The 24,097-nt window shown below is 43.0% G+C and overlaps 1 protein-coding gene across 1 annotated transcript in view; it reads left to right on the top strand.

Moving 5' to 3' along the window:
• The window catches only part of TMCO4 (transmembrane and coiled-coil domains 4), a 41,043-nt gene that overhangs the window by 2,607 nt on the left and 14,339 nt on the right, over positions 1 to 24,097 (top strand). The window contains exons 2-12 of the mRNA XM_075113915.1: positions 1,171 to 1,355; positions 1,774 to 1,948; positions 6,681 to 6,708; positions 8,682 to 8,814; positions 12,429 to 12,526; positions 13,264 to 13,407; positions 13,917 to 14,036; positions 16,105 to 16,269; positions 16,829 to 16,965; positions 18,472 to 18,556; positions 22,336 to 22,453. Coding sequence (XP_074970016.1) covers positions 1,177 to 1,355; positions 1,774 to 1,948; positions 6,681 to 6,708; positions 8,682 to 8,814; positions 12,429 to 12,526; positions 13,264 to 13,407; positions 13,917 to 14,036; positions 16,105 to 16,269; positions 16,829 to 16,965; positions 18,472 to 18,556; positions 22,336 to 22,453 — 1,382 coding nt within the window. The 5' untranslated portion in view covers positions 1,171 to 1,176. The remainder of the gene's footprint in view (positions 1 to 1,170; positions 1,356 to 1,773; positions 1,949 to 6,680; positions 6,709 to 8,681; positions 8,815 to 12,428; positions 12,527 to 13,263; positions 13,408 to 13,916; positions 14,037 to 16,104; positions 16,270 to 16,828; positions 16,966 to 18,471; positions 18,557 to 22,335; positions 22,454 to 24,097) is intronic.

Here is a 24,097-nt window from a genome sequence, read left to right as displayed (position 1 = left end):
TTCCTTGCATGTCTACATCAGCAGTTAAATAGGGTGAGCCTTGAGAAATACGAATGTCCTCGAATAAAATTTCTGAGCGGGAAGGCAAGACAGGCACCCTTCCTGGAAGGCTGTTGCAGACAGCATGCAGATAATAAAATCTCTTTAAAAAGAGCTGCTCCTGTGCTGCATTTCTTTCTCCTAGGACTCTAAAAATATCCCACAAATGGCACTGCATCCTCTGAGAGTCAGTACATGGTTCAGTACGGGCTCCTAATTCCTATTTAGCCGCTTTACAGGGTTCAGAGGAAAGGAAATATTTAAATAGGGAGTATATCATGAAATAGGTGGTTCGGGCCCCTTAGAGACCAATTAAATCTTTATGAAATCAGTAGAAATTTCAGGTGATGTGAGTGAGCTTTGGAGCAGAGTGTTACCCACATTGAATTGTGAAATGAGCTGTTGTCGCGTATGCCTGGTTTCAGTCACCTCGGCTGGCTGTGTGTATGATCAGGGGAGCTCCCGGGGACCAGTTGTAAGCTGTTCAGTTGGAAGCGCGCACGTCTGCGCTCTAAAAAATAGTATTTTGGCCAGCTCAAGGTCTGTGTAGCACAGGGATCTCATGTTTAGGGAAAAAGCAGCAGCAGGTTGTATGGAGGAGGGAGTATTATGAGCAAAGCATAGCAATGTCCATGGGACACGTTAAAAGTCCTCATCAGAGTCTGCAGCTGGACTCAACTTCTGTAACGCTGTCAGCAAAATTAACTGAGGAGCAATTTGGGTTGAAGATGAAAGAGGCAAACTATTTCCCAGGCAGCTGTACTGGTCCCTGCACCAGGTGCCGAGCTTTTATTTTACATGTTATTTTTGCAGTAAACATGTGAACGATAAGCCTGAACGGAGCCCAGCCTCTCTGAGTCTGGAGGGGGATTTCTTTTGCTGTGTGAAGTATCGCTGGTTCATTTTGTGCAGAACTTTTGAGAACTGGTGAGCAGAAAGTCTCTGGTTGTCTTTGGTTGCAGCATCGTGTTGTGGGGGGGATACACAAGCTGGTCCTTGACAGGCTTGACTTAATACCGACAGCAAGTGTGACAGTGAAAAAGCGAAGTCAATTTGTCTCATTGCTTCCTGGTTCTCAACTGTTTGTTGGTTTGTTTTTTTTCTTCTGCTTTTTCCTCTTCGAACTTGCAGGTAAAAATGGCTGCACAAGAGAAGTGGAAAGGTTGGGCTTCAAAACAGCATAGTGCGGCTGCAAAGGCAGGTGAAACGGAACCATGTGTGCTTCTGCGCCAGTGGCTGGGTGAACCGGGAAGATTTGCTTATGCGGCACTTTGTGGGATATCCCTAGCACAGCTGTTCCCTGGAGAAGAGCAAAGGTATTACACAGGGTACGAGGGGTGAGCAAAGGAGGTGGCTTTTGGGCGGCAGCTCGGGTGGAGCTGGTACCAGACTCTGAGGGGTCTTCTGAAGTCAGGGGAGTGGCAGATCCTGGTGACATTAGCTGTTTTCTTAATTGCGTTGACTTTCTCTCTTACACCTTGAAGACTTTTATACTTCAGCAAAAGTTGCATCCCTTAATACTGCAGACACATGTATTGGAGAAAGGTCTGGCTCCATTCAGATTGCTTACTTCTTTTTTTAGGCAGCTCATGTAGCAACTCGCCTTCTGCTGACTTCTTATGGTGCCTTGATTTTTGTGCAGACGGTGAGAGATCAACATTTCAAAGCAGGGAGCACTCAAAGTTTGCAAAAATCCCCAGTTCTGGAGCCTTAATTGCTGCTGTTGCCTTACAGCTCCTTCAGGACGGAATTCATTGAGGGCTTTGTGAAATGGCTGGACCTGCCCGAAGCTGTCTTGCCTGCCATGACAGCATTTGCTAGCGGCTTAGGAGGTGAGGGCACAGAAACCTTTGCCCAGATTTTGCTGAAGGATCCCATCTTGAAAGAAAATCCAGTTGTCATTACCCAAGTAAGTTCATATGATCTTCTCACCCTTGTTTGCTTTTGCAAGAGATCTGTCATACGTGTCTGTTTGCAACTGCCGTTCTGTTTGTACAGTCAAGGAAGTAAAATCGATATTTCTGACGTGCATATATTTCTGAGCAGCTGTGTGGGTGACTGGCAGTCTCTCTATCCATTAACAGCTCGTGGAAGTGATGAACAGGAGGCACGGTTGCTGTCTGTTGAATTAACATTTTGTGTCTTTGACGCTTTCGCTCTACAGAACAGACAACTATCAGACTTTTTACTTTGTATTATTGCAGTGGTTTTGATTCATATGTGTGTTCTAAAGATTTTGGAGAAACACTGTACCCAATAGGCCTGATTTTGATTTCTTTCAAAGCCCCTTTACTACACCTGTAATACAAAACACCTCTACATACATGCTCCACGTAGCACAATTCCCAGAGTCTTTTTCCTAGAGTCAGCTTTGGCTAGAAGGAAATAAGTTACTGTGACTTCATTTTCTTTCACTGAGAAAGTCTTTGCGAGACTGGGACTACTCCGTAATGTAAAAGCTGATGTAGAAGCTGACGTAAAGTTAAAAGAGGTGCGGTATTTCGGTGGCCTTCACCTTTACCGCAGAGTCTCAGCGGGAGAAGATATCTACTCATCCAGCCTGACGTTACGCTGTGCAGGGCGAAGAGCACGGTTGGCTGCTGCTGATGCCAGGATAACGTGGCCACTGTCACCTTGCACCCTTCGCTGTGTGCTGCGTGCAAGGAAGCAGCGAGGCATCCTGCGTGCAGACAGAGCTCTGGTATTGAGTAATAGTTATCACAAACTCACCTTTAGCAATGGCCCAGGAGAACAGCAGATGTGAGAACAAGGCCGCATAAGTCAAGATATGATAGGAGTGAACTTTCTTGGTCATCGTGACCAGCTCCCATTATCTCAGCCGTCTTTCATGTCTTCTAGTCAGTCCATAAAAGGCCTCCGAGGATCTGCTCCAAACATCCAAACGTTGCAATGCCCAAAGTCCTGTAATGGTGTACATACAGTGACAGAGAATCTTAAGCTTAAGTAGTAAGTTAGGACAGATCTTCTGAAACGAGAGCAGCTGTTTTCATAGAAGCATAGAATCATTAAGGTTGGAAAAGACCTCTAGGACCATCAAGTCCAACAGTCAATGATCCATTTTGATGTTGTTTGCTCAAAATAAATAAATCCACACTCACTTGTTTCTGCATCTAGATGTCTTGGTATTTCCCGTGTTGTTTCCCTCATTCTCTCTGCTCTAGATTCTCTAGAATTAGGCAAGTTTTCCTGTGCTGCTGCTGAGTTTATTAAGGGTGAAATTTTGGTGAAATTTAACTTGTGCTTGCTCTAAGCTTACACTGTATGAGGGCTCGTTGTGCTTTTGCAAAAGTGGCTCTGGATCAGTGGGAGCGCGCGGTATTTTGCTCTGAGCTGGAGAACTGAGGCACTTATCACCTGGATTCAGGTGGAATACAGAAGCTGTAGATAACAGATCTTTGATTATTTGAAAGCAAAGATCAGGAGTAGCTATCAGTCTAACGCCACAACATCAGTACCTTATGCAGTTATGAACGTAGGCAAGGTGTTTGGCTTTGTCGAAGGAAAGATAGAATTAAAGACTTTTGAAGGGCAAAGCAGCGGAGGCTTGCAAGGTGCCTTTGGGAAAGCGCACTGGCGCGTGGGGAACTTCAGCGTACCAAGCTGATCTCAGCTTTTTCCATCTTACCTGGAAATAAACAAGCTATGGGACAAGGCTTTGTGGATTCTTGATATGTTGCTTTATGGTGCTCTTACTTCTTTGGATTCAGCTGCTTCTGATGCAACATTTACTGGTTATTTAACAAGTATACACTTTAATTGCCCGGCATGTTCAGCAGCAGGGTCCTGTCAGCACTACTGCCTGCATTTCTGAATGCCCTCCAGCTCAGTGGTGCTGGAGGGACAATACATGAGGTCAGGAGATTAGAGGTGAGCTCACTATTGATTCAATGAAAATCTGAGGATTATGAATTTTTATCTTTGTTTGCATTCGTTGCAGATGACTAATAAAGGTAAATGTTGGTTAACTGAATCCTTTAAGGACAGTAGTGGTTAACACACAGGCTGTGGGTGCAGTATGAGAAGGCAGTGCAACAAAAAGAGGTGAAGATGTGATGATAGGTGAGAAAATGTTGTAAGTTCTTATTATGAATTTTTTTTGCTCTGAACATAGCTAGAATGCCCATTTTCCTGCGTTTTCTACACACATCCACTGCAATGCGGATTGGATGCTCTCTGTTGTTGAGGAAATGAATTTTGAACTTGGAGCAATTCACAAAAAGCTGGCAAAGACTCTGAACAAAGGTCGCTTCCCTTTCCTTGTGAGGTTTCTCAATCATAAGGGTGGTGGTCTTCTGTGTGGAGTTCTCAGGGAGATGCAAAACACCAACTTGAAAGTAAGACTGAAATGTAGTACCTGCTGTTTAGAGGAGGAAAACAAACTACTTGTGAACTAATCTAATCAATACTGACTGGGTTCCAGAAGGCTGCACAGCAGTATGCAAAGCCTAAACCAGGTAGCAATACTTGGGAATGCTAATTAGCGCAGATGCAGTAAAACCGTAGTTCCAGTTTATCAACGCATTACCTGTATCCATCCCTCACCTTCTGAAATACATGCATATAAATGCTTAGGCCAGATTTTTAAAAGAGATGATTTGATGTTAGGTGCCACAGATGATACTGGGCATGTCGTACAGGACCTGAGTCAAGACCTGCAACACACAAGGAGAATTTGTTACCTACAAACCACAAGCCTGTTGGCAATTGTGGTAACAAGGTCACAAACTTCACCTTATTGTAGACTTCAGGCTCTTTGCTTGGTCAGCTTTCTGCTTGGGACTCCCAGCCCTGAACTGCTGGGCTTTGATGCCCCTATGCCAACCCTTCCTCATAAAACTGCAGCCACGGAGGAGGTGATGGTGCCCAGGTATCAAACACCTGCGTGGTTGTAGTGATTTGGCTCTGGGAAACCCGAGTTGTATTCCTCCCTCTCCGTTGGGGATTAAGGTTTCCAATTCCCATTTCCCACCAACCAGCCTGGGGAACAGTCTGCAGCATGTGTGCATGCACAGAATGTTAATTGTGACCGGACCTAAAAAGAAGCCTTTTTTCCTGCAACATGGTGATTGGGGGAACAGAGGAGACCTGATTCAGTGCTTTAAGTCATTTAACTTAAATTAAAAGGTTATTCATGCACTGGAGATAGCAAACCAGGACCTTCCTTTTCTTGGGTGAGCACTCTGGCCATTGGGATGCCCAGTGAAGGAGCAGCAATGACTGCTTTGTGCAGAGCCCAGCCCAACAGAGACCTTCTGAAAATCCTCATCCCATTAGGATTTGCAGGACAGGCAAGCAAAAGAAGGCTTCTCTGTGGATGCGAACAGCAACCCAGATATTCAGCAGGAGAGGGGTGTGTGTGTGAAAACAGCAGTGGAGTGAAGGTTTTGGGGCTATACCTTGTGAAAAAGCACCCACAGGTGGGAGTTCAACTGCCCTAATCCTTTGGTTTCCCTAGACCTATAGGTCTCTGGCTGATAGATAAATTGATTGATTAATAAAAGCTCTCTTTTCCTTTATGAAATAGCAGGTGCTTCTCATGCTAAAATGATATTCAGAGTCTGAGCACTTACTTTTGCCTGGATAATGTTTACAGTTCACTGCACTTTTAGTAGGAGATGGTTAAGGGTGGCTTCTTCTCCGTTCTATGCTTCTCATGCAGTAGGGAAAAGATTAGAGACATTTTTACGATACAAATTTTGCTTAGGAGTTTATGGGACTAATAATCATAAAATCTTTGGCAGCATCCTACATCTTTGGCTGCATTTTTTGTGTTCCCAAAGGGCTGAAAGATTCCCTGTAAAATTCAGCTGTGCTTTATTTGCGTGTAGGAGAGGGAAGTAGCTAGACTGAGCTAATGCTTAGTGTTGTAGCTACATAAAGAACTTAAAATTTATCCAGTGACAATAAAAGAAGAGAACATTGTAGTAAAAACACTGGCCTCTGTTTTCATGGATTTGTCCATAGAAACCATCTATTGGATTGATCTGTTTTTCCAATTTTTTTTTATGATGAAGAGCCAACACAGAAGTCGAGTCCCTCAATCTTGACAGATGGCCATAAATTCTGGATTTTCTATGTTTGAGTACTTAATTCAAAGGAACTTCATGCCAGTTCAGCCTTACCGCCTAGAGCTATGAATTCCCAGAACGCCAGAGAAAATAGGAGCCGTTAGAGTAGCATTCAAACCTGTTACTCATGTTGAAAATATGAGTATATATGACTATATAGTGAGCAGAAGGTATTAGAGAGGTAGGAGGATCAGAACCCTGTTTCTCCAAACTTTGAAGTACAGTGGAATCATGGTGTTTTCGATTACAACAGGATTGCTAGCAATAAAAAATAGGGGATGCTTCAGCATATACCAAGCAGGTATATGCTGCCCTCCCATCTTGCTTTTATCTACTTCTGTCCAGCCATTTGTACCTGCATATGGGGAATTTTGTACCAGAAACATCTGCCCTCTGCTGCCCTACAGAATTGTAGCTTGCTGGCTTCCCATGTTCATGAACTGACATGCTGCAGTAATTGAATCATAGTCCAATGGGTTTTCATGCCTCCATTTTGAGACCTCTGGGTGTGTGTCATCAGTTTTAACTTGAATATACTTTTTTCCTTTTTAGGATCTTCTGTCTTTCTCTCTTAGAGATGGTAAGTTTACCTGGCATTTGTTCTTTGTAAGAATAATGTAGGTGAGTTTACATCTGATACTTTAAAATGCATAAAAAGCTCAAGGTACCATCCTATTTTTTCTTAGCTTCCTTTATAGCAAAAGGAGCAGAGTCTTTCCCTGCATCCACTACAGGAAAAGCAACTATTATATTAGGGATGATTAATAATAACCTGTTAAAAATGGAACAACTGTTCACCTCCTTACCTTCACATGCCATGCACTGGCATGAAATGTATGTGATGGGAGAAAAGTTCTGAACTGAAATACCTAGAGCGGGGTGTTTTTCCTCCAGTGCTTCCAGGAGAGCAGGTGACCTCTTCCTTTAGGAAGGCAGTAAAGCTGGTATGAAAATCTCAGCCTAGCAAATTTTCTGCAGATCACTTGTTCCCTAAAAAGAAAAAAAATATCAGGGAATAAATCCCAGAGTGTCCTGTGAAGCCTATTATGAATAAATGCGATTTTACTCATGTATTATATTATGCATAAAACAGTTTTCTGATTTACAATCCATAACATGGATTAGTCTGAAAAATTAATGAAGTAAAGACCACCTGAACAAAATGCTCATTTCTAAAAGAAGCCTGGTTTATATCACCACTTGCATTTTTTAAATCTCTGTGTTTTAACATGTTCTCACAGGAAACGTCCTTGCTGATTAGCCTGTTTCACTGCAGAACAAAGTACCATTTTTGTTCTTGCTTTATTTTTAATGGAAAATTGACAAGTCAGTTATTGCAAAACTGCTTATTTTGCTAAGCTGGAATGTAAAAGAAATATATTTTCAAGCCTTGCTGACTTACTGCCAAGCTGGCTAAGTAAAAAACTAAGTTGTGTATTAGCAGACAGGAAGCAAGAAGGCTACTCCTTAAAACACCTGCGTGGGCTTGTGAGACGTGGCACGTATCAGGGATGAAGTGCAGATAAATACTATCTTTATTTCTCAACTAGGCACAGATTTTAAAAGTGGCGTCATTAAAGCCTACCGAAGAATTAGTCTGATAACTTGGCAACAATGGTAATAAATAAATAAATGTAATATATTGCCAAATGCCGTGTTTGATCTATGTGCAGCGGGTATCAGAAACGCACTTTGTAGTTGGGTCTTGATGGTGTCTTCACCCACCCCTAGAAAAGCAATTGCATTTTTCATCCCAGGGTGCCCCAAGAACCCTTTATGAAAGCCTACCATCAACAAGCAGCAGATGCTACTAAGAGAAACACATTAAAAAAGCAAGAGTTGACATAAATAATTTAAAATCTATTACATTTAAAATGTCTTTTCTTAGAGAACACCTGCTTATAAGCCCAGGAGTAATCATTACTGCTATCGCGCGTTGTCTGAGTGCACTGTCCACTCTTGCATTCCCTGCAGTGAAGTATAAACGCAAGCAGTTGTCAGTGATGCTGCTAGGTGAGCCAGTGTGTAGTTTGAAACTCCAGAGCCCCCCTTGTTGCCAAGAAGGTGATTTGAATATAAAGGCTTTGTACGGAGGTGCATTTCTACAAGATGCCTCTTGCATTGGTGCCTAGTTGAGGTGTACCGTGTCACGCTACCCATATATATAATTTTTTAAATATATTTCCAGTCAGGACTGGTCTTGCTGCAGCATTTCTCTCTTGAGAAGAAAAATGTAGCCTATCCAGAGCCAAAGTGCCTCTATCACAGAGGACGAAGACCAAAGGATTTGAGATCCATTTTGAGCCATAGAGGCAATTACCTGGTGTGGTGGCTCTATTCACAGGATGAGGTTTGCAGGGATGAAGGATCTTCCATTTATCTCTTTTCTAGGTAGTAGGAGTTGTCTTCAAATACACAGAAGTCAAAGAGGGCCTGAGAGAAGGAGCTATACTTGTGTGTGATGCGTTTCTCTAGCGCAGCTAAGTGCACCACTCGCTGTTTAATCTGGTGGGATGCAGGCTGATTGATTTCCTGGGCTTCCCTCTGTTTAAGGTTACTACGATGCTCGAGCCAGGGTGTTGATCTGCCACATCACCTGGCTGCTGAGAATCCCCTTGGAGGAGCTGGAAGTCCTGGAGGAAACTCTGCTTGAGAGCCTGAAGGAAGGCAAAGAGGAAGAGTCAGAGTAAGAACATTTGGGTTGACTATGGGATGAAAAAACACTGCTGGTGCTTGAAAGCTCAGCAGTAATTACTTGTGCCTAAGTCCAGTCTCTGATCATTCCCCCCATGGCTCTTAGCGCAATCATTTATGGCTTGATTAGTGTTGCAGAGCCCTCACAGTGCTTCGGCTGCACCGAGAAGCAGAAAAGTTCAGCATTCTTAAAACCAGAGCTGAGACCCAACCTTGCAAGCTGGTAAAGGCTACTCCGCACCGAACTGCCTCATTTCCTTCTTCCAGTTGCTTCTCCCAGACCATAAATTATGCTTAAATACATCACAAAGACCTTGTGTCTCTTATCTCTTGGCCCAATAGTCTTCGGATAGAACTGCCTCTTGCAGAATGAAGTTCCTATAAATTTTGGGATTAGATCCTCGGCTGCTCATTTTCTATGGAGCTGTTCTTCACTGTGCCTGTTCACAGCCTTCACTGGCAGCTGACTCCTACTGAAGGTAGATTCTGAGGGAAACAATCTGCATCTTGAGATACTGAAAGACCTGACTCCTAATTCTGTGTTATTAATATAAGATTAATTCTCTTAATCACTGCTTCTTAGATGTGAAACAGCCAAAAGGTTGGTATCTATAAGAAATGTAGTATTTCTATGTTCCACTTCTCAGGCAGGAATTGTGAGAAGGTTTAGCAATACATAAGGCAATAAACGTGTCTGTAGTGGACTTTCAGGGGACCATTTAATATTTTTATCTGTCAACCCAGGAAACAGGTTATGAGATTAACTTGAGAGTAAATAAAGGCTTCAATCAACGTCCCTGACACAGTACAGTTCAGCCCTTCCTGTGGGGTCCAGCACGTGACAGGTACCTATCAGTTATGGCTTTATTTAAATAAAGCTTAACTTTATAGCGCACTGTGAAAAGGGAAAGTCAAAATAATCTCATGGACTGCTAAACAGGAGACCATTTGGCATGCAGGAGCAAGGGTTGGTATTAATGGGGGCTGTTTTGCTGTGGATTGTGAAACAAACTCAATCCTGGGCCGAGGGCAGGGTGTCACTTGCAAAGATGATGCTCCAATACCTAATTCTGTATCGACTGGACTGTGGCTCTTGAAATGGGCTGTAGTGCAACCCAAAAAGGTAGCAGTGTGTCTGATAATGGCAAGAGCGATGGGAGAATTACACTGCGTACTTACAAACCTGGCTTTCAAACATTGCCCTGCGGGTTCTGGGCATATCTGCTGGGGTGAAAGCCATGGATTTCCTTCTTGTTCTTTGCCCAAGTTGTTACCATGAAGTAAATACTTACTAGATAGAAAGAAAAAAACTAAAATCTTTATAGTGAGAGTGCAGTGCAAACACATCTGTTACTGCAGTGCTAAAACAAGGCTGGGATTTGTGGGAATCGATGACCTTTTGTTTGTTTTAAAGTTAGGAGTCAATGGGGAAAGGAAGCGGAATATAAACCTGTCACCGCTTTGACCTCACAGACATTTGGGGCAGGGGATACATTAACGTCTGCTTAAGATGCCTCCAGTTTTGACCATCCGCTGCAAGAGGTTTTGGAACAGTAACAACCAAACAGGGTTTTGGCAGCTTCTGCATAGGCTTTTTTTACTGATATTTGTTAACAGAAGGTTTTGCTCCTGCATCCGCTGCTGTGGGTGTGTTGGACTGTGGCCCAGGACGTGCAAGGTTAAATGTTCAGTCGCCTATAGAACAATGCTCCAGACAATTAACTCCACATTATTAGCACCAAAGATGTTCTGACTTGCAGGTGTGAAGCTCTCGGTTGTACACGGTTCTGTAAGAAACTGGAAAACATGACGTCAGTTGCTCGCTAACGTGTACTCCTGCCACTTTTCATCATTGGAAAATGACCTGAAATTCCACCTATAAAATCTCTCTGAACATAACTTGTGGTTCAGACAAAAAAAGCTGCATATCCGAGATCACTGAGGGTAGAGAAGTACCAGAAGAGGCAGTTAATTACCGTAGTGGATAAAAAGCAGCCTGGTAATCAAGTGATAATTGTAACGCAGAAGCTATTAGGAAAGCAACTGTCAAAAGCGGTTGCTAGCAGCTACGGGAGGAAAGCAACGAGAGGTAAAAGTTCTTATGATGGTTGTTTTACTTACTGCATCTTCAGGCAGGCTTTAGCTGCAAACTGTCTTTCTACCCACATGACTCAGATTGCTCACTCTTGCACCTAAAGCCGGGTTAGCTGTATTTCAGCTCTCTCGATGTTGTTATTTTCAGCCTGAAACAACAACACGTTGCCTATAAAAGCTGACAAACCACTCTGTAGAACAGAAATTGCTGGATATTGCCAACTTAGGTATTCACGGTCAAACTGCAGCACTTGTTTAAAGAACTCCGGGAGCAGTTTTTTCCAGGCAATCAGGTTGGAGACTGGGTGCACAAACTAGGGCATATCCAAGGACCGCTTTGACCACAGGGTTGTAGAAAGTGAACATGGTTATACAGAAGTTGCTGCAACGGTAGCCATTGCAGGCAGCACTGTCCTCTGCAGACAGCTACGTTTGCTGCTGCTGCAGCAGGTGATACGCGATGTTTTTTGGAGGATCTCTGTGCCGACAAAGTCTCCGTGCCATGCAAGTCAGTGGGAGTTCTGCCAATGACTTCGGTGACGCAGGGATTTCACCCGCTGTGCTTCATTCTCCTCCTGCTGTGTTTTACAAAGCTGCATATTGTTTGAGACTCATCTAAAATTGTCTTTATCAAAATTACAGTGCGCTTAGGGGGTTCCAGGAAGGATTAGGCAATTATATGGATAATGAAAATCCACAATTAGGCTAGGATTAAGAGGGAAAATATCCAAGTTTGGAAGCAAGATAAATTCTCATGTTTCAAGACCCAGATTAACTGCTGCGTAAGCAGGCTAGAAGGAACCTTCCTCTGCAAACAACTTATTCCAGTATCCTCTGTTTCTCACACTTTCCTCTAAAGTAGGAAGTGTTTCTTGTAAGAGAGAACAAAAGGCAGTGGAGAGAAGCCAAAAGTAGTGCCTAATAAGTGATATTTGTTCCTTTTAGGTTTATTTATCTGTTTCTGATAAGCTTGTTAAAATGTAGCTTAAATGCACACAGACGGCCGACTTAATGCTTGTGTTTAATACCTATTATATTGTGATGTACAATTAGAAAGCAGCTCAATATAAACAGTGTCGTTGGAAAATAGTTTAATTCCAACTCTTTGTCTGCTATCACAAATGATCCCTATTCCCTTTTGTTTCAAACAGTTTTCCCTGTTTCCACTTAGCTTTCTTGTGGTTTTTTTTAAGATGCATGGGCAGTATATAGTTATTGCAATGCTTTTGACTTTTCGTTTCTTTTTTTACAAGCTTCAGCCCTATTAGGAAGGGTTTCCAAGTAAGTAACATCTGTTGGCTTTTGTCAGCAATTAAATCGTTTCAATTTAAATCTGTGGGTTTATGTCCATGCTCATAAATCTGCCTGTGTTGTCACAGTCCACACCTGCATGTAACTTTTTACTGTTCCCAGTAGGGAAATTATGCTGAGGAGAATAAAAGCAGATTCTGATGCAGCGCTGTTATCCATCAGGCTTTTCTGTCAGCTTTTGTGCTTCTAATCTCCCCACAGAACTGCAGAATTATCAAGAAAAAAGAAGGAAAGAAGAAAAAAGCTGCGGACATACGTGCTGATCGGTTTGGCAACCGTTGGGGGCGGAACGGTGATTGGTGAGGCTGGTCTAGGCTGTTTGGAGACTTGCTCCTGAGCTGCACACACAGCGCTAGGGGCAGAGGGAGGGCTGTCTGAATTACACATTCAGCAACAGAAGCATCATACCTTTTAGCCCAAGCTCTAATTTTAAAGCGTTTGCTGCTTTTCTTTGCCAGGCTGAAGGTAGTATGTCACTTCAGGTACCAAAAACCCACCCCAAACAAAAAAAAAACCAAAACCCCAAACCCAACCAAACAACAAATGAAAACCCAAATCCAAGAAAAGTATTTTCAGCCACATGAAAACAGAACTAAAGAATTTGCTGGAAAAGTTATTCCACTGTAGCTTCACTGGCTGGGGGAAGTATTAAACTGAGGTTGTCACCCTTAAAAATTTTTTTCTCCTCTTTGGCTCTTGTGTTATAAGAGGATCAGATCTTCAACTCTAAATTCAAACTCGCATGAGACTAGATCAATGTTTCCTAAGCAAACAGGGTGTAGCTTACCCCCTTCTACCACACATTCTTCCTTTGACTTTTAAATTATTCTTTGTTTTCACTGAAGTCAGGCAAAGAACCTGTGCCGAGATTCAGGGCCTCGGGAGAGTCTCAGAAAGCACCTTTGTTGTTGATGCAAAAAAGACTATCATTTGTACTCTTCCAGTAGCGTTAGCAGGGCTCACACAGCACAGGGAAACGTCTGCCTGGTTTTTGTAAGTGATAACAGGTAGGTGATATCACTTGTTGTGTCTTCAGGCTTGACAGGGGGTCTTGCTGCCCCTCTGGTTGCTGCGGGAGCTGCGGCTGTTATCGGAAGTGCTGGAGCAGCTGCTTTAGGTTCCACTGCTGGAATTGCTGTCATGGCATCCCTTTTCGGAGCAGCCGGAGCTGGCCTTACCGGTAAGAGAGTGACCGCACATTTCTCAGCTACTGAGGCAAAGGATCATGTCTGCAAATGCAGAGCTGATGACATAACTGAGCTCTGCAAAGCAAGGGAAGCAAATTGAGGTGTGATCTTACAACTGTGAAATTTTTATTTCAATGCTGATTAAGATACTGGGCAGCCAAGTAGGAAAAGAATATTTGGTATGTGGGTACTGAAGGAAATGAAAGCTTGCTGCTTTGGAATAGAAAGGTGCTGCCATGGAGAGCAGCAGCTCTTACAGCTGATGTCTGGTCTGCAGCAAAAAAAGTCTTCTGCTGGGATTCCCTCAGATCACACAAGCTCAGAAAGATCATGTTGGCTCCATACCAAGCTCTAAGTAATGCACGGGTTTACTGAGGGTTTTGGAAAGGAAAAAAAAACTATCTGAATTACCCAAGTAATTTCGTACGAACTTCTACTGTTAGCAGAGCCTGTCCTTGCTATGTGATTTCTGAGACTCGTGCTTCTGCCTTGCTGTGTGTAGGATACAAGATGAAGAAGCGTGTGGGAGCCATAGAAGAGTTTGAATTCCTCCCACTTACTGAAGGAAAGCAGCTTCATATCACCATAGCAATTACTGGGTGGCTGTGCACTGGCAAATACGGTAAGAACCAGACGAGGGAACTGAGAGAAGCCTGGAGAGCCGTGTCTGTGTTCCACTGTGGCAGGCAGTGTCTGTGCTCTCGTAGCACCGTGTCTTCCCCACGCTTGCATGGCCTGGTAACTAAAGCAGATTGACTCTCAACGTAAGACTTTGTAGCCCAGTCTGCAATCCCAATCAAAACAGAGGGAAGGGAGAGGGCAGTAAGTTGGTAGTAATAGTAGGATCAGTAGTAGCTGTAGCAGGATTGTTTCTGTTAATAAATGCTGTAAGGTTTTGCTAGGAAAGGTCTGTTTGGGGTGGATGATTTCCAGCACCAGTACAAAGTGTCTGACCTATCTCTGAGACCTCATGTTTATCCTCCAGCAATTAACAGAAAACAGTGTCTTTTTTTCTTTCTCGGTATCTGCCAGCTAATGAGGTTTATTGGCAAGAAAGTTCTGTTAAGTAAATCCCGTTAAGCACAGCACTCGAGAAGTGAACTTACAGGCAGCAACCTTGAAAGGTCTGTAGTGTTTTATTTTTCAGTATAGCTTGTCATATAAAATATGTCAACTGTCTGCTGTTGTGTTCAGCAACCTGACTGAACAGCTGCCAATTTATTCAGAAGCACCGTAATTAACACTGGATATCATTAGTGCAGAGGGATGTCTCTGTCCTGTTGCTTGCTAGGTTGCAGCTTGCTGTCAGAGTAAGGTTATTTTCACTTTGCAGCCTGCGCTTTGGCTTTTCTCAATGTCTGCTTGCCAGGGGTCCAAATCCTTGAGGTTGGAGGGCTCCCAGGCACTGTTACAAAGACGAGTGTGTCCCTTCAGGAACCTTTTTGTTTCTGTTTGCCCTTAAAAGGGAGTTACAAATGACACGCATTCTTCTTCCATAACTAGCAATCTGCTATAACGTTTGAAAACGCAAAACTAATTCTAGTGACAATTCTGTCATGCATTTTCCTCCTTACAGCTATGTCTGTCTATTTACACACTCGCATGAATCCTTAAAACAGAGGGACTGAGGACAAGATTTTAATGGAATTCGCTGCCTTGTGATTTTTGAGCTCCTACAGCTGCCTTGTACGTTCACAGATCTGACAGCATATTGTGGTGTGACTTGGCATGGGGCTCTCGTGCTGCTTTGGACAGCAGCTGCCTCAACCCGCCCTGCACTGTTTGGGGAAGGAACGGTGTGGGAAGGGTTTTAGTTAGTAAAAATGAAAATTCTGCTCTGCCCGTCAGAGTTCATCTGCCATTAACAGCGTTGCCAGGCCCCTCCTGGCCACTTAGTACAAACTACGCTACAAAGAGGAGAGAGACTATGGCTTAAAAATTGTTCTTTCAGCCAAAAATTGGGCTTGCACAGTGTAAATTATCCATTATCTCTGAAACGTCAGGCACTGCTTTTGATTAGCATCTGGAGGGAAAAAACTAAACTGCAGTGGCTAATGAGGCTAGATGGCAAAGTAAAACTAATTGCAGTCTGGAAATCTTGCAAATGCAGACTTCTTTTCGGTCAGGGCCGTTACTGCAGTCCTTGGCCATCTCACTGAAGTGCTGGGAGGGTGCGCTGTGACAGATTTTGACAAGATCTTACATATTTTCTGTGCTCTGGTCCCACTGAAGTCGGTCTGTGCAGCCATTCAGCACTTAATCTTTCTCAGGACAGGCCCTCCTTTGGTCTATATGAGAAGCTGGAGCTGCAGGACTTGGCCCAATATCTGATGATAGGAGGAATGTCCTTAATACCTGTCATAATTAGTGTTAATGTCCATCTGTCTTGGCAGCCTCTGAGGCAATTGAATGCGTCATGAAGTCTGAGCCTGGCCACACTGACAACTCTTTGCTGAGTCAGCTAAAGCTGCACAATTATTTACAAAGCCCAAATGTATTGTAAAATGGTGGAAATATGGAGTCTAAATATCCCAGTAGTTTTAAATATGATTCCTCATTATCACAGTATATTAGTAAATTCCAGTGTCCTGCGGGTTCTTTTCTGATTCTTTGTTGGACTCATCTTGCCAGGAGTCAGCTGTCGTTGTGTTTTCTCTCAACATGAATTCCATCTTTGCAACCCTTCTCAGGGAGCTTCACAGCGCCATGGAGCAGCATGTTGCGATCAAGCGAGCAGTATTGTCTGGCCTGGGAATCCAAGTACTTGATGGAGCTTGGCAATGCCTTAGATTCCCTGCTGAACGGTTTTGTGAACATGATGGCTCAAGAAGCCCTAAAATTCACTGTCTTGTCAGGTAAGAAACTAAATCGTATCAGATCTGCTTGAGTGGCTCTGGTGCAGTTTCGCTGTTGGTGTCTGTTTAAAGGAGCTTTCCTAAGCAAGGGAGATTTCTGAGAAGGCATCTCCCTTGGCAGCATTCGCACCGCACCGCACAAGTGGCCGGGGAAGCTCCTCTGCCCCATCTGTAATTTAGATTTACTTTCCTGGATTGGTGTGCCTCTGTGTCATCGACTCGTTCTTTTAAAATTACAGCTGGAAACATGTTCCTTCACGTGTGACTGTGTTTATTTCTTTGTTATTACACTGTGTTTTACTGCTTTACATAAACCTTTCAAACATGCAGGTTACATTCATGTATAGCGTCTGATTGCCTCCCTATCAGAACATCAAATTCTTTCTTATCTTTAGTCTAGCAAAACATTTCTCAGATCAGCTCTTGAGAAAGAAGGACTGGAAATGACAAAAGGTCTTAGGTTTAGCTTTTAACTTCAGCAAACCATCCTGCTTTTGATGTTTCCTAAGAGCAGCCTGGATTTGTGACTATGCCATGCTGTTTGCTTTGTGTGTTGCAGGTATTGTGACGGCCTTGACTTGGCCAGCTTCGCTCTTAACTGTTGCCAGTGTCATTGACAACCCCTGGGGAGTGTGTCTGCATCGGTCTGCTGAAGTAGGCAAACATCTAGCATATATCCTGCTCCGTCGGCAGCAGGTAACTGGCTAGAAATTATCCAGGAATAATGTCTGGAAGAAATTTGGCCCATAGAGGTTAAATTCTGTAGTTGTGCTATTGAACTACCAAGCGGTATCTTTCCAGGGAGAAGAAAATGAATACTAAACTGAAAAATTAAAAAAAGATGCATGAAGGTGACCGGCATGTATCTGGTTCCTTGAGGAAAAATAGGAAGTCCCAAGTGAATCAGAGTATTCCTGCTAAGATTCGTTCCATTTAACCTAAGGCCTTTCTGAATGAAGAGATCCAGGTCATAAATGACAAGTGGCTTAACCATGTCACAAAAGAGCCAGGCCAGCTCCCCTAGTGGAAATGTGGGAACAGAAAGTAAAGATAGGTGAAAAGGAAAAGGGAATAGAGTGTTAAAAATATTCACTGATAATTAAGAGACACCAACAAAACAGCGTAAGAGAAGGCTGTGGCACAGTAGATGCGTGTGAGCTGTGGTTTTGCCCACAGAGAAGTGGGATGGGCTGGTACCTGGAAGAAGAGACAGAAGTTATTAAGCCTCCCCGAGACGGCTTGCAAAAGATGTTTCTGCTCCCCCAAAAGCCTACCACTATTTGCTGGGCTACCACTGGCACGGAGAGGGGCTGTTTTCTGCTGGCCATGTGTTCCTCTCACAGGCACGTTAGTCCGGTATCGATTATTGAGGGGCCCTGTGGGAGCCGTGGCCCCAGAGCTGCGTGTCATAAATAACAATGCGAAACAGCAGAGTAGAAACAAACTTGATTTCTCATAAAAATACAATCCCAGGAAAGGCAGTAAATTTTATTTCATACAAGCCCTTTGTTTTGCTTGGGGGCATTTGTTACTGCCTTTTAAGCATTCACTATTGTGAAAACACACATTCCAATGTGCTGGAGCGTCTAAAACTAGTTAGGGTGACGTCTGGGGAGTCCATCGCACACCTGCTCCCTGGTTAGTACAAAGGCCATTTTTCATTGTTGAGATTAGGCTCCCTTTGATCTTGTAGAAAATTTTATTAGGTTATTCAGAATAAAAGCTTACCCCACATCATTTTTTATAACAGCCACACAGTGCTGCTGTCTTTCAGTGCTAAATCTAGAAATGGTCAATATTTTTGTATTACGGCTTCTTCCTCTGTTTATCAAAACATTTCTAGGAAAATTTTGCTCCTCGAATTAGGCTTTCATTTGGAAACTTCAGAACGGTGACAGCATCTGTTTTGTTTCTGTTTGAAACAAAAACTTTCTTGTAACTTCTGATCATTGGATTCTTTCAACTGATTTTCTGAGTTTAAAAAAAATCAAAATACTCAGATATGCAGAATTCCGAATGTTGAACTGTGCGTAACTAAGGATACATAATCCCTTTGAAACCAACCAAACTGCTCGAATGTTTAAAAGATCATGAACAAGCGTAAGTGCTTTGCGTGGCAGGGTCTCGGGGGTCCTATGGCCAATCCCTCTTTGCAGGTCTAGAACATTATTGACGGCGTTTCCTCCTTTCCTTCTATCTTAGGGCAGGCGACCCGTCACACTGATTGGCTTCAGTCTGGGTGCGAGAGTCATTTACTTCTGCCTGAAGGAAATGGCTCAAGAAAAAGGTAACGTTCACCTTCTAACCTTTTTCTCCTTTATTTTGCTTACCGCTGGCAGAGAAGTTCCAAGAGGAAGAGTAGTTCTAGAACAGAGCTTGGGTCTTTTAGGATAGGACAGAAACCTAAAATAAATGGTTTCAAAATGCATTTGGAGCCAAATTCTACTGTCATTTCCACCAGCTCTGTGGATTAAATCCGCTGTCTTCGCTCAAGGTGCTCCGGCATGTCAGTTTGGTCTCCAGTCTGTAAACAACAACTTGACATTTTGTGACATTCGACTGCCAGATCAGTCTGTGAGCTGCCCACGTGCCACTGTGATCTTGGCAGAGGATGCTTTCCCTTTATTGGAAGCTCTCTGTAGCTATTGCATCTGATTCCCTGAGTCCTCCCTTCCATTTAAGTCACTGAAATGCCACTGTCATCTGCTATTTTCATGGTAATTTTTCCCCAAAGTCAAGTATAAAACCATCTGTCAATTTATTACTCGTTGTGGTTCTGTTTATTAATAGATTCTATTTTTAATTTAGAAAAAGAATAAAATAATTATGATCAGTTGATGTAAATTGCATCTTGGAGTTGAGTCAGTAGTGAGTGTGTGCGTGCAGCCTGCCTTCCCCCCTGCGTAGCTAATTTAATTCATTAACCATTTAGCCTCACAAAGAGCTGCTAATAAATAAGGAGCTTTATAAAGGAAAAAGTTCAGTAAAGTCCAAGAAGGTGGAACAGAGTCAAGTGAGGACGGAGAAGGCCAGTGTTGTTTCTGCCGACAGCCGTGTACCAGAACTTCACTTCTGGTTTAAGATGGAAGTCCTCAAATACAGCAATTCTGTTCTCAAAATAAATCTAATCAAATCCAGAATGATCCTAATGGAGTCACACTGAAGCCAGAACCCAGATCCTAATCTGGCCCTAGATCTACTCTTTTTGTGTCCTAAGAATGCCTGGGGCTGAGATATTTTCAGGCTTTTATTTAACGGTCTGCAGTCTCTCGCTGGAATAACACGGGACCGTAGCTAAGTAATACGTGAAAGGAAATCATTAGGGGTCTTTAAGGTTGGCTGCCATTCTAAAGAAATCTAAGCATCATAATTATGTATCATAGCAGCTCCCCACTGTACACTAATTTTTCAGTTCCTTAATTGAATTATGAAAGCTGAGCTCTTTGCGAGATGAAAAGCAGCATGTTTCGTGCAGATTGCCAAGGCGTTCTTCACATGCACATTCCAGCGCAAGCCACAGAAGGAATGGAGCTGGGACCTGGGACATCTGAGACTGATTTGGGTTTGGACTTGGATGTCTCACACAAAAGAAACCCAAGGCCTAGTCATGCAGGCCTTTTGTATCCAGATGGCAGTGGCATTTCGGAGGACAAAGAACGCATCGTGGATTATCCAGTGTAACACCGTGGCAGAAACTCAAATTCTGTTAAAAGAAGATACTCTCTGCAAATTAAATTAAATAACCTTTGGGATGCTTCATCACAGTCGACTTTGGAGCCCAGAGCTTAGTAGGTTTCCAGAAAATGACATTACGGCAGAAGATGTAGTAATGACCCCTCAGAGACAAGCTAACACGTGGGAGGACCATTGGTTTGATTTCTTTATTGTAATTCCCATGTGTTTTAGTAAATAAGAAGGGTAAACTCGTGACAATTGATAATGGCCTGAACGTGAACCTTGAAGCCGTACTGCGCTCGATAGGAGTGAGGTGTTGCATGTTACATATTTGTCTAACACAGATCCCAGCGTCCTCCTACAGAATGGCACGTGTGACCAGTATCGCCTCCAGGTTATCATCTCTGCTGCGTTAGGTATCAGGAATTCTGCTGCTGAACTCTGCCGTGAAACACCGTCCTTGGCGCTGCATCTGCACTGCCCAGAGAGCGCTAAATGCCACCCCTGTGCTCTCTTCAGTGAGGACTAACGTGATGAGATGCTTTCCTCTTTGCCCAGCGAGTTGTACCCCAAAGACACAGCAAAGCCCAGCTCCCACAGACTGGTTTTGGCCTCTGGGCCAGCTTGTATCTTCCACACCTTTTCTGGACAAATCATCTTACCAGTTTTTAGTTCTTGCCCATCAGTAATTGCTGTGTTTTTTTTCCCCTCCTGCTGTGCAGACTTTATTACTCTTCATCATCTAAAAGATTTGCAAACTGTGAAATACATTTAATTTCTCTAGAGTGTCGGTGGCTACGTAGGCCAGTGTCTGTTCTGAGGTTTCCACCCCCCTTGGTCAACATTCGAAGAAGATCAGTATTTTTCAGCCAACGCTAAACATTTTTGTTCTGAGCAAGAAATAAGCTGTACAAAGGACTGGAGAAACAAAAGCTTCCAATACCTTACCCAAATATTCAGGATCCTGATGAATTAGCTGTTTGTTTATTCAGTTGGCTCGCGCTGTGGCCATGGAATTTAGTACCTTGGTTGGAACGAGCTCCCCGTTCGCAAGGCTCTGGGTTTCTTTTTCATTACCCACGATTATGGGAACAGGACTTTATTGCTCACAGATTACACTAATGAAATTGAATTGCTCTTTGCTGTTCTCTTGATCGGTGCAAAATTTGCTTTGCAATAAGAAATAATACCACGAGAGCTCTTTTGGATTGTTGTCAGGCGCTGGGATTTACACTGCAGAGGAAGACGCAGGCTCTGCAGGGAGCTCCGAGTCTTTGACTGCTATTAGGGAAAGGAAACCAATTGATGTACAGTAAAAAGTCTAGCCAGGCAGCACCTTTCCATCACAACTTGGTGTGATATGCAGTCATTCTCACTTTCACTTCCCCGTAAACCTCAGCATGTTATTTTACAAACTGCGAACGTCAGCCCAAGAACGGTTTAGCTCAATCTTGCGTGCGCTGGGCTCCCACAGGTGGAGAGCGTGGATTTGGCATGCTATGCCCACGAGTCTCCCAAGCCGTGCGCTGCTGCAAATTTCCTTTAGCTGCTCTGGCATCAGGTGCTTGATCTTTCTTTATAAGGCAGATTTATGAATAGATATTAATACATTGTTTAGGAGTTTAGGAAAGTAGCAGATCTCCCCAATATTTCTCATTCAATCGTTATTTCCACTGAAATTCCCCAGCTGCAGCTGTCTGATAAGAGGGGAAGATTTATTATGCTTAAAAGTCAACATTCCTTTCCAGCAAATCATGCCCTGGGCATTCAGGTTAAAGCACCCTTCAAGAAAATCACACCAGTTTAACAGATTATCACTTCACGTTGGCAAATGCCTTCACTGTTGCTGGTTCCCAATCAATATTAAGAATTTGGGGGTTGTCTGTTGCATGTGCAGGTCATGGTTTTTTCACAAATGCAGCTCTAAGGACTGGTTGTGGGGAGAGATTATTGCACTTAATATATGACAACGTTTGCTCACTCTACAGAATGTCAGTCCCTTTCACCTCTTTCAAAGCATAATATAGTTCAGCTCTGTGCAAACGCAGGGCAATAGGTGTGTGGAAAGAACTTTCCACGGCTTTGCTGCTTGAACTGTGTCTTTCTGGACAGAGGCCAGGCCACTTCTCCCTCTTGCCATCAGCCTAGTTCCTTCCACTGTCCCAGGATCTCTAATTTTCACATTTACTGACTCCAGCTGGAACTGCAGACAGTTAACATTTATGCAAAACGATGTTTAAGATCCTTCTTTCCATTGTTTCTGTCTTTAAAATTTAAACCACAGATTTTTCTGTGGTGCACATCTGAACATACCCCTCCTTCATGTGAGTGTAAAGATACATTTTCTGATCTGTCTTCTAAATCTGAGCTGTTCTGCTTTCTCCTTAATAGACTCTCAAGGGATCATCGAAGATGTGGTCTTACTGGGGGCTCCAGTGGAAGGAGAAGCCAAGTACTGGAAAGCTATCGCGAAAGTGGTGTCAGGCAGGATCATAAATGGATATTGCAGGTCTGTACGTGCTCAATCCCCTGCTTCATTATCCTAGTGTCACTTTGGAATGATTTTGGACATTTATCCCTTTTAAACATTTTGTAAGTGAATGATTCACTGTTCAGCTGTTGAGTTCGTTGATTGAGTAGCGCCAGAGACAGCAGTTGCGGCGCCTCTTCCCTCCGGTGGTCTGTCCCTCAGATTAACTGGAGATGACAGTCCTCAGGAGACACCTGAAGGCTGTTCTGTCTCCAGCTCTTGGCTGTTTATGATGCATAGTTACACTGGAAGCCTGAAGTGCTCAATATGTAGGTCCTGTTCAAACCGTGGCAGCATTCTATCACCCTGGCAGATTAAACCTGGGTCAGTGTGTTTGTGTGCATAATTTGACATATTCTACGGCCTCTTTAAAGCTCAGCTTTATCTAAAGGACTAGAAAATACGGCCGTTAAGTTCACCGACAGTTAAAGAATGCAAATTAGAATCTATAAAAGCTTTGAGGTACAATTCAGTAGGGTCTGCTTATGGGGAACAAGACGTGAAAATTGCAATGGAAGGGAAGGAGCTCAAGCAGATTGAAGATTTTTTTATCTCTAGAGCCAGTTTCTGGTGAAGATAGTCCACATGAACAAGATGCTTTACTTACAAGGGACATATAGCTGGAATAGCTGCAGCAAATTTACTAAGGATGTGAAAGAATAGAAAGGTTACCTTGAAACCAAATAGACTTTTAAAACTGTGCAGAGGACTGCTCTGCAGAGTTGTGAGAGCTGCTGGGTGAGAAGAGGGAGATTCAGAGGCATGAAACAACTGAAGCAATCGTTATAAAAGCTATTAAGAATTCAAGTGACAGTATCAAATCTAATGACTGTGTATTGGAAGATAATTGTGACAAGAGCACTGCTTACCAGCACAGTTAGAAGAGGGGAAATTAAAATGAAGGAATGAAGCAGGGAAGACTAAGAGCATGGGAAAATAAAATGAGAAATAACCAGGCAAGAAGATTAGCAAACAACAGGTAACTACAAGTCAAGACAGCTCGTAAAGCCGTGAGCCCTCAGGTCAAGGACACTTGAAAATGCTGTTGGTGCTTCCCATACACACACACATACATATGCGTATGTACATATGGATAAGATGAGGAAGTGCTGTCAGAGTATATTAATTTACAAAGGAGAACTAAATAAAAGAATTAAATGCATTCAAGATTAAAACAACAAATTCTTAATCCCATCTGTCAGTTAGGCTGAAAATTGTTGCTTTTGTCTATTTTGGATCACAGGAGGTTTTATAGATAGCGGATGTGCACACCAGTTACAGTATTTCTTCATGTGACATAAGGAAAAAGCAGTTGCGGCCTCCTTGGGAGTGCTTCTGTGTCTTCCAAGAAGCTATAAATTATAGCAATTGTTGCCTATAACTGATTTTTCCCTGGCAAATATCATTCCTCCCTGTGTTATACAAAAATCAATTTTACTGCAAAAAGCTCAGCATATTCATTTCCTATAATACAAAAAAAAAAAAAAAACCCAAACCCGATCTTGCTATAGCTTCAAAGCCTGCATGTGCTGTCAGAATAAAATAGTATGTGTGTTTGTACCTCTGTGCGTGCAGTAGCTTGGTTGGTCTCTGCTTTGGCAAGCCCATGTCTTGAATGTTGAT

Source organism: Phalacrocorax aristotelis, chromosome 19, assembly GCF_949628215.1.
Source record: "Phalacrocorax aristotelis chromosome 19, bGulAri2.1, whole genome shotgun sequence".
Classification (NCBI taxonomy): Eukaryota; Metazoa; Chordata; class Aves; order Suliformes; family Phalacrocoracidae; genus Phalacrocorax; species Phalacrocorax aristotelis.
The sequence above is the reverse complement of the archived record's forward strand: the minus strand, read 5'-3'. Positions and strand labels throughout refer to the sequence as shown.